The 10,615-nt window shown below is 44.0% G+C and overlaps 1 protein-coding gene across 1 annotated transcript; it reads right to left on the bottom strand.

Moving 5' to 3' along the window:
- Window positions 1-6,314: 6,314 nt before the first annotated feature.
- Window positions 6,315-10,233, bottom strand: LOC119399182 (uncharacterized). The gene is made up of 2 exons (XM_037665996.2): window positions 10,088-10,233; window positions 6,315-6,769 (listed from the first exon to the last, which is right to left on the bottom strand). The coding sequence occupies exons 1-2, from the start codon at window positions 10,197-10,199 to the stop codon at window positions 6,315-6,317; spliced, it is 567 nt and encodes a 188-aa protein (XP_037521924.1). The 5' UTR covers window positions 10,200-10,233.
- Between the last annotated feature and the right edge of the window lie 382 nt (window positions 10,234-10,615).

The raw sequence follows: 10,615 nt of genomic DNA, 5'->3' as shown, positions 1-10,615 counted from the left end.
GCTTTGTCTGATCCAACGGGCCAGAGAAGATGGCAAGGGCCAGCGGAAGCCTGGAATAGGGGCCCGCCATTTGCTTTGCTCCGCGTTATACGCAATAAAGTTTCTCTCTCTCTCTCTCTCTCTGTCCCTCGAAAGTACGCATTATCTATTTATCGAAATAACAGTACTGTATTGAGTGAGAAACACTTAGCGTATCGTCTGCTGCGATGCCAGGAGCGTCTGTTCAAGTGGTCTGCCTCCAACGCATCTCTCGTTTTGTTGTGAAGTCGAGTGAGAGGAGCGCGACGGTGCGTCTACTTAGCTTCGCCGTCGGTTTGCAGCTGATTTGAAAGAGTTTTGGTAGGACGCGCTTATCAAACAAACGTGAACTCGATGCAGTTCGCTGCACTGAGATGGGACGCTACATCTGTGCGCAGCGGTGAGTGCACGACGCTTTGCTAAAACTGTCAAATACAGCCTGTAAAGCTGCAGCGTCGCAGCAAACCAAGAGATCTAGCGGTCTTCAGCCTCTTTGAACGACGTACGCGCTGCTTGAATGCTTTGAAACGCACCCCACTACCCACGCCTCGCAAAGAACGAAACTGAAACTGTAGAAAAACATCCGTAGACAGTTCGCTAGCTAACGCTATCCAATCCGAAGCCTGTACTCCCATCATTCCCATGGTGGTTGAACGATCGCAGCGCCAGTTTCCTCTCTAGGGTATTTTATGAAACTCTATGTACTCGAGGAACTGGTGTACGCTCCACCACATCGAAAACTGACTGAGAAGAAAGCTTGATATTTAGTCGCCTACAAACAACCCATACACACATAGAACATTAAAGTGCCGCCTCTACCTAAGCTACACAGTTTACATATGCCAGCTCTGCACCGTACAGGACACCCTAGCACAATTGCTTCTTGAATTCCAGTGTCATGCAAGCTGCAATATGCATGCGGAGAATGACGAGAATGAAGCCACGACAAACGAACGAAGACCACCTAAACAAAACGTAGGAGGCCAAGCCGACCTTTAAGGACATGGAAGACCAGTGACAAGTGGTCGTTAGGGCCAAGAGGGCACTTAAAACCAGTAGGTTCCTGGACTAGAGAGTCCCTCCCACCTCAGGATGGTACCGGGCATCACTAGCGACACTGTTTCAAAGATGAACCTTTATTTTTCTCTCTCTCTCTCTAAGCAAGAATGCCCAATAACCACCCAGCTGACGTGCCATAGCACGCACAATTCCTTTTTTAACATAACTACCTGATGCATACGTTTCCGAACTATAAAACTTGAGCATTGCAACGAATATTACTGACAGAGAGAAACTTACGGGATCCGAGCAGCTTTCCGCCTACTTACCTTCGGCACCCCCCCCCCCTCTTCTTATTCTGTCTCCACCAAATTAGCTGGCCTTTTACACGTTAAGAAGAAAATTCGTCTTAGGGAATATCTTCAATGAACGAAAGAACTGTTTCAGAATACTTGGTACTATACGCCAATACTATTGTAACCGCTATTTCGCACTCTGTTCAAATGCTTTTGTCGTACAGTACTCAAATGAAACATCTCTCATAAGATAGAGTACATTAGAGATCAACGATGGACGACTTTCTCCTACAGCGGGCGCGATAAAGGCTGAGAATGATCCGACTGCTTCACGACAACGCTCCGTTCGTTACGGCGAGCGAGCGTTGCGAAAAGCTGCAGACTGTGGAGCTAACGATCTATCACAATTCAGCTTTCCATGAATTCAATTTCATTTTCGACATGACAAAACACTCATAGCTGTTGGCAGTTGGCGAGAAGCCTCTAAATTGGGCTTGAAAGCGTCCACTGACCATCATAAGTGACTGACACTCACAGTACAACAATGCGAAAGAATACGAAATCCGAAGCATTTCTTTCCTTACCAAAGGCACTTTGACGGTTTCTATCTATCTATCTATCTATCTATCTATCTAGCTATCTATCTATCTATTCTATCTATCTATCTATCTATCTATCTATCTATCTATCTATCTATCTATCTATCTATCTATCTATCTATCTATATCTTTCTGTCGTCTTCTGTCTGTATGTCTGTCTGTCTGTCTGCTCTGTCTGTCTGTCTGTCTGTCTGTCTGTCTGTCGGTCTGTCTGTCTGTCTGTCCACCTGCGACTTCTTGCTCTCGTGGGCTTCACTTTGTATATACCAAAATTAGCATGAGAGGACATTGTCATATCACGAACACGCTTAAGTGGTTATCACATGATACAGTAACATGCTTTTCGCATGCGTATGCGCCGCAGTTGGTTCACAATCTATATCGGCCTAGTAGCGACGAGAATATTCTTTGGAAATCTCAAGGCGTTAGGTTCAAGAACCCATAGCGAAGAAAAACAGGTGCCCGCGTTGGCGTTTCTTCATTCTTGTTTCTTTCATATTCTTTAAATACTGCCCTCGCTCCTCCTAACACTCACACCACTCATATGTCATATTATACATGTTTGTTATAGGTATACCCTCTAAACTTCTTCTCCTCCTCTGTTTCCCTCCTCCTCAACCTAGAATCAGTCCTCGTCGCCCCACCTCTCTTTCTTATACCCTTGCTAAACTGTACTATAAAAGGCGATTACATGATTTATCACCTCCCCTCCTCCTTCCTTCCTCCTTGCCCTCACATCATTCTTCCTCATCCTCACCTTTTCCACCCCCTAACTATGCTATGCTATAAGTGGCTATGATGTGATTTCTCTCTCCCCCTTTCTGCTTATTTGTCTATTCATTTTCTTTATCTCTGTTTCTCTGTTTTGGTTTGTGTATTCCTTTCTTTCTTTCCGTCTATTACACTCTATTCTCGTTCTTTCGCCCCTGGAAAATCAGTCATACGATTTCAATAAGTGCGTGTGCTGCTAGCATGCCTGGAATCTGGCCACCCGTTTATAAGCCTTTCTTTTAGGGGCGAAGCTCCTTAAGGCGGCACCCGTTCGTCCCTCGTAGTCGTAGTCGTAGCAGTCGTAGTGCGTAACCAGTCTTACGCTTTGACCTCCAATTTGGTGCCGGTGGGAGATTTTCCTGTGCGTTGTTGAACAATAAAAATTCGCAGCGTGCGCGTTAACTAAAAGCCGAATTCTTCTGTCTCTCATTCCCCATTAGCAGCCATTGGCATGTTCCTGTAGGAAACGTTAGGAGAAGTAGAAGTGTAAGTGTTAGCTAAAAGCCGACTTCTTCTGTCTCTCATTCCCATTAGCAGCCATTGTTTACCTCCAAGGTATTGCCTGGTGAGATTTCTCCTGTGCGTGATTAAACAATAAAAATTTTGTTCAAAACGCCGTTGATTGATGGAATAAACCAAGGAAAGACGCCAGATGTTTTGTAAAAGCAAAACGAAAGAACGCCAGATGTTTCTAAAGCAAACGAAAAGACGCCAGCTGCTTTAACGAAAGACGTCAGATGTTTCTAAAGCAATAGTTTTCTAAACAATGAAAATTCACAGCGTACATGTAAAATTAAAGTGAGCTGCAAGTCGTCATAACTCATCGAACCTTTAGTATAAACCGCGCCCGATCTCACGTCGGTGATGATGTACTGGGCAGAATTCACGGAAGATTCACGGTTTACCGCTGAACCTCCGCAGCTTCGCCACACTCATCATCATTCACTCCGTGGATATGCTGTGATTTTTTGTGTGTGTATGTGTGTTTACCTACTTTTATCGAAGTCTTCGTCAAAGTCTTTTTTACTTTCCTATCTTCTTTCCTGTTTCCCTCATCCTAGCTTCCTTTTCCTCTGTACCTCCCTCTTCCCGAAGAGTAGGCATGCGTTGGTGCCCCTCAGGTTGGCAAGTTGCCAGCTTGCTCCTCTCCCTCTTTTCTCTGTGTCCTTGTGTATCTATGTAAATGCAAATCAATAAAAGTGAAAGTATGGATGACAGAGATTCGCGAAAAGAAGAAGGCCGCGCCTGTATTTTGGAGCATCTAATCGCTGGGTAAATCTGTCAAATAAAACATAAGTAGATAAGGAGGAAATAAATTGGAAGGATAAAGCGCTAGGTTACATAAATAACAGCCGATTCGTTTAAAAAGGTCCCCCAGGGGATTCCCCCGGTGAGTAAATAAAAGGAGAGCAACCGACGAAGATGTAGTACTAGAGAATTTCAATTGAGAAGGCCGAAGGAAAAATTCCTAAGGCCCGGGCTTAGATGGGGTTCGTCAGCCTCATTAACCTCGGACATCACTAAAGAAGCACTTGAAAGCCGTGGGCACAGGAGAGGGAAATACCGGGTTGGAGAAAAAGTAGAATGAACTTAATCTATAAAGAAGGGAGAAAAGGATCCCGTATAGACCTAACAATTACATCGCTATACAGGTTGGCGAGAAGTATTAAAAATAGAAGCTTAGAACAAAATTTTTTGGGAGAACTTCAGAATGGATTTCGAATCGACAGGCGGTTAGACTCTGTTTGTTCTTACCCAGTTTAGAAATATCTAAAATAGAAAACAGGCCCTTATACGTAGCTTATCTAGATATCCCGGGGCGTATGACAACGTTAATCAGGAAATTTTGTGGGATATATTGAAGGAAGTGGGCTAGGTGACGACTTGTACAGCTTTTGAGGGAAATATACCGAGGAAATCGTTTGTATAGAATGGGAAGGAATAAGTAGCAAGGACAGCGTTGAAATTAGCAAGGGGCTGAGACAGGGATGCCCTTTGTCCCCGCTTTATTCATGCTGTACATGGCGAGGATAAAAAGCGCGAAGGTAGCAACATGGATTTAATTTGTCACACAAACAGGTCGGAGCGAGTGCAGAAGCTTCCAGCATATGCTGATGATATTGTCTTATTTGCGGACAGTCAAGATGTATACACGACTCGATATATGCAGGTGGCTCTAGCAGGATACCAAAATGTGGATTGATGGTATTCAATGATCCGGAGACCATACGATTAATACAGGGCCAAAAATACCGAGGGTGCGAGTACAAGCCTCGGAATGGGTAAATGAGGGGGATAGATATATGGAGGTACGAGAAAGCCAAAAGGGAAGAGGAATGCAATTATGGCACAGAGCTTTTGGGGATACAATAGGTACAGGTGCTTCGAGCTTAAGGGTGTGATGGTTCCGGGGCTTACATTTGGGAACTGTGGTGTGCGAAGTCAGAGGTGCAATCAGGAATATGTAAATCAAAGGACGGTGGGCCGCCTCGCCTTGGGCGCTCACGGGAAGACGACAAATGAGGCGGTAAGGGTGATATGGGATGGACAGGCTGAGTGAGGGAAGCGCAGAGCAAAATGAGATCGAAGAGAGGCTGAGGAAAATGAAGGAGAGTGATGGGCAGAGAAGGTTTTCAGGTTTTGATAGAAAAAGCGTTGACACGCAGTGGAGAAAAAGAACTAGGAGGCTCACCAGTAAATATACGGCTGGCAGTGCGGGCGATTCAACAAGGAGCATAAGCGGAAGGTCAGAGAGGCGGAGAGGACTTATTGGATGACCAGGAAAAGAAGCCGGCTTGTAACTACCGAAAAGGAAAAAACGAAATAAGGAGGGAAAGGTTTTATGATAATTCAAGGGGAAGCGCTTTACTGTTTGAAGCAAGGTCGGGCTGCCTTAGAACCGTAGTTATAAAGCAATTTAGAACGAGGAAGAACAATTCATGCTGCGGGGGACAAGGAAACGATGGAACATATACTGATTGAATGTGGCGATTCACCCAGGTTACGTTGGGCACGAGTCTACATGAAGCCTTGGGTTTTAGGGACAACAATGGAAAGCTGAACACGTCCGCGATGAAATAAGTAAGAGACGGTAGAGTATTGGTGGCAGAAAAGTGAGATAAAGAACAAAAATAAATAATGGGGGAAAAATAAGGTCATTCTGCCTTAAGAGGCAAAATGGACCGTGTTTATATTTTTGATAATAACATAGATTTAATCTTAGATAAGGTTGGCCAACATGAAACAAGACTTTTTTTTTTTTTTTTTTTTTTTTTTTTTTTCTTCGAGCCTGGTGGCAGACGCACCGCCCCGTTTTAAAGGGGACTAAGATCCATCCACATGTGTCCTTGTGTATCAGTTGCAAATCTAAATAAATAAATAAATAAATAAATAAATAAATAAATCCGTGGCCCGAGTTCACCTTCGAATTGTGGGCGCATCCCGCCTAGCCAAGAAATGCCTCCTCTCCACTGCTTTTCTCCTCGCACTTTAATGCCGCATAATGACGCCTCGGCAGGTGGCGCAACCCACCCGAGATTGTGCCAACGCCAAACAGGTTTTCCAAGTAGCATGGCCGTAACAAACATAGAGTGTTCTTTGCTCTTTTGATCTTCTTTTCCTTTTTTATTGGTCATACCCGCTTCATTTTTAACTTTATTACTTCGATCACAACATTCTTGACCGCCGTTACTGTTGCCGCTGCTTGCTGTTGCGGCCCCTGCCACCCAAGGCCACCTCTGCCGGCAGAGAGGTGCCTACCTCCACTGCCACGGCTACCATGGCCGTGGTTGCCTCCGTAGCCACCAGTACTGCTCCTGCCACCATTGCTGCTTCCAAAGCCGCCTCCCAAGCCACCACCAAAGCTGCCTTCAAAAGCAGCTCCAGAACCGCCTCCAAGAGCACCTCCAAAGTGTCTTCCAGCTCCACCAACGCCTCTGGAGCTGCCACCTATGACGCCTCCACCGCCCAAGCGTGCACCGCCGACGTTCGCGCTACCATAGCTGCCTCCATATCCGAGGCCACCATAGTTACCAGCCCCGACACTTCCGCTGGGGCCGAAACTGAGTCTATTTACGTCGCCACGGGCTGTAAAATACATGAAACAAAGCAGATTGTTTTTTAACGAAAAATATGGGGTAGCGCGTGATCTGAATGCTCAGGCATCAATGACAGCGCAAAAGAAACAAGAGGCATATACCTTACTCCTCTGGTCTGTATACATCAGGGGTCTATAGTTTATGCGACCCGCGGCCTCACAAGAAAGAAAGTTTTGTGTCTTTGCTAAAAGGTACTCGATTCATTTACTCGCCTATAGCTAATAATAACGCTTTGTTCGTTCGCGTAAGCTGCACAGACGTGACTGCTCGCAAGCATATTTTTTTTTAGTGAAGCACTCCAGGCGGTCACCATGCGTTGAAACATGACCGCGAGAAAAATCTCTATATTTCAGTATGGCGTGGCGATCTTAGTCATTTTGGATATCAGTGCCGATATGTTTCTCTAATGCTGATGCCAAATGCCCTTCATAAATGACCCATATGCATGGCATATGCGAAAGGCGTTCTTTGAAATGGCAACGTCAGGTGACATGCTGTTCAAGCTACCCCATCGCCCGCTTCAACCTGCACTATCCCGGCCTTTGCAGGACTAAATTTGTATACATGCATGGGATCCATATTTCTTCCACTCTGGTATGATGCGTGGGAACTCAATGATATTCTATGCTGTTCTGTGCTTTCGATTACCTATCCTTTTTCTTGGTGAACTTGCTCTTTAAGTGTTACTTTGGAATTCGTGCACGTCTAATAATAAAAATTAAATGCATTAAGCGCCATCAACTCTACCTCGTATGCCTAGACAAACGTTACGCTGAGAGCCTATGTATATGGTGTACCACAGATTCACAGACGCCTAGAGTTCATAGACTGCTGGAGATCACTTGTCAGAAATGTGATAAGCCACAGTAACGACTTTTTTGTTTTGCTTTACGCTCAACTTCAAAATGGCCAATTAACCTTCAAATGAACGTTAAGGGTTAAAACACGCACATGTGCAGCGAAATGTTTCTTGATCTTTTACCAAACATATTTCTATAAATAATTTTACCGATAACTCACACGTATAAAAGTGGTACAAAATGGACACCTTTCAAATCAGATTAAATACGTCCGTTAATGATGTGTCGTCTAATAGGAACGACTCAATAAAAGACAAGAAGATCTTTAAAGAACATCCCAATTTTCGCACAAAACAAAGCTATCTAGATCACTCACTTCAAACTAAAGCTGAATGCGCTCTAATTAGGCAAACATGTACATCAGAAAAAAACATGATGCTCGCGTATTAATTTTGTCCTTCTTAAAGGGTATTGACACCTTTTTTTTTGAAGGCGATTTTACTCTGCCATACAAACCTCGTGTATGCGGAGACGGTTCTGAGCAAGTGTGAAACTCACCAAATGCTGAAGATATTTTACTTTGATATTAAAGTCAATTTTTTCTATGGCGCACCTACTAACATCGACAGTAGCTTGACGTCAGGCTACACGTACAAATTCTGGTGACTTCACGCCGCAGTCTGGCTAGTTGAGATGACGTTAGATACCAAAACTTCCAATATGGCTGCTTGTGCGTCATCAAAACTTCTAAAATGGCCGCTTGTGCGTCACCAACGGAGCCATGGTGCGGAGCGGCCATGGAAACGTCACTATATGTTGTGCGAGCACGTGACGAGAAGCTCATACTGTGTTGTGACGTCAGGAACCGAAGCTAGCTTTTAAAAACATACTGTTATTACTTTTTCAGGGCCCACTCACGCTTAACAGTACCTTTTCTATGCTCTTGAGGGCTTGACCTTTCATTTGACGCAAAATAAACGACAACTGAAAATATTCGCGTCAATACCCTTTTATGGAGGAAAGACATCAAGGCTCATTTTTTGTTTAGTTCGTATTTCAAGGGCGTCTGAAAATAGCATTTAATATGTATGGAAACAAACATTGATAACTGTTTTTTTTTTCTTCGTAAAAAAATGTGCGGCCACATGATGGTGGCCTAATCACAAGAGGTCGATATATTAATTGACGCAAGGAGCTGGAAAATGATTCGCAGAATTGTAGTTTATAGGTGATTGGAAACATACATCACTTCCTTGTAAAAAAAACGACCAATATCTAGCACGCCCCAACTTCTTGGCTTTTTAACATGCTATTAGGTGGCACGATACGGGCAGGCTTATTGCTGAAGTTGCGTATAATAAATGAATATCTTGAAGTAGCATTGTGAAACAAAGCTCGATGGGGAACATTTTTGAAACAGCGGACCTGTTTAAGCTTGGTAAACTCCGCTGTCACCCTGCATTAGCTAGATGAGCGAGAAGGAGCCAGCTTAAGAGATGGGGAGCCCTGCCTATAGCTATACCAAGGCGCGCAAAGCCAAGAAAGGAGCTGAGCATAGCATATCAAGAGGGTAGGAAACGAGAGTGAGCACGAGGAGGAGGAAAAGAAGGTGGAGAACATGGTAAAGTTTAGCATAGCCATGTGTAGTATAGACTTAAATACTGCACTACCCAGGTACGACACAGGGCCCAGAAAGAAAGAGCACTTAAGCTTAGGTCCAGCACTTGTCCTGTGCTTCAGTGTTTTTACTTCGCCCTGTCGAATATGTGCTATACAGTATTTTAAGCTATGAACTAACCAGCCCAGCAACGAAATTTGCTAATTTATAGTGTAGTATAGCACGGGGTGGGAAATGTAAGTGAGGGGGAGGAGGAGTGGTGTAAGTTTCAGGAGGAGGGAAAGGAAGAGGAGAGGGTAAAACGCAGCATAGTCTTGTATAGCAAGACAGTGGGAAAGAGAAGCCCAGGTGACGAACAGTGATGGGAGGAGGTCGGAAAAAAGGAGGAGATTATGGTAATGCATAAAATAGCTATGCCTCCGCTGTTTCCTCAGTCTTCGCACCACTAGAACGTAGCTGCCCCAGATTTCTTTCTAATTTGCTAAATAAAAGAATAAAGGATATGTTTAACATTAAGAAACTTCAATATTATGCACCCGATCAAACGAGAGAGAGAGAGAGAGAGAGAGGGAATGTAGGAAAGGCAGGGAGGTTAACTAGACAATGCGTCCAGTTGGCTACCCTACACATTGGGAGGGGGAACCTTGCAACTCTGACCATACAGCTGAAAGAATGCATAAGCAATGACCTACATTAGACTTCAGTTGAAAATATTTTGCGCTACAGTTCCAGTTGTAGATAATGTACTGAAGCTTAAATATCTCAATTCCGAGGCTTCCATGGGTAAAAGCTAGACTAAAGAAAATGATGCAGGATTAGTATTGCTTATGTCAAGCGGCTCTGTAGGACATATCTGTATCACATTCGCACTAACTAGAGCAGTACTTACAATTGCGCAGATGTGGTGGTGCGTGTTGTTGCTGCTGCTGCTGGTAGACGTGCAGGGAGGCCACGTAAGCCACCAATGCAGCGAGCAGACAAACAATGAAGAAGCGGGCCATGATTTCTAGCTCGTAGCAAACTGAGCTCGACGAGTGTATGCAAAGTCGGATACTACTTATATATGGAAAATGATCTCTACGGTTAACCGTATGATAAAAGAAATTTTGTCATGTAAGGTTTCGCAAAAGCGATCTATTGTATAGCTCATTATTCTTGTACAGGTGCCTTAAATGTTACTCAGTGTAACTATTGTAAAAATAAATTACTGATCATTTCATTTCAACATTTAAGCCGTGTAATGGACAAAACTCACAGAAAAGAAATGCCGGTGTTATTAAGGCAGCAGTCTCCACGATGCCATAAGTAGTTCAAATTATTACAGAAAAAAATTCCTAACCATCCGTTTTTGTAGCATGATGATACAAAGGCACACTCATACATTATTTCTTCAGTAATAGCAGATGCCATGAAACAG

This window comes from Rhipicephalus sanguineus, chromosome 7 (genome assembly GCF_013339695.2).
Source record: "Rhipicephalus sanguineus isolate Rsan-2018 chromosome 7, BIME_Rsan_1.4, whole genome shotgun sequence".
Taxonomy (NCBI): domain Eukaryota; kingdom Metazoa; phylum Arthropoda; class Arachnida; order Ixodida; family Ixodidae; genus Rhipicephalus; species Rhipicephalus sanguineus.
The sequence above is the reverse complement of the archived record's forward strand: the minus strand, read 5'-3'. Positions and strand labels throughout refer to the sequence as shown.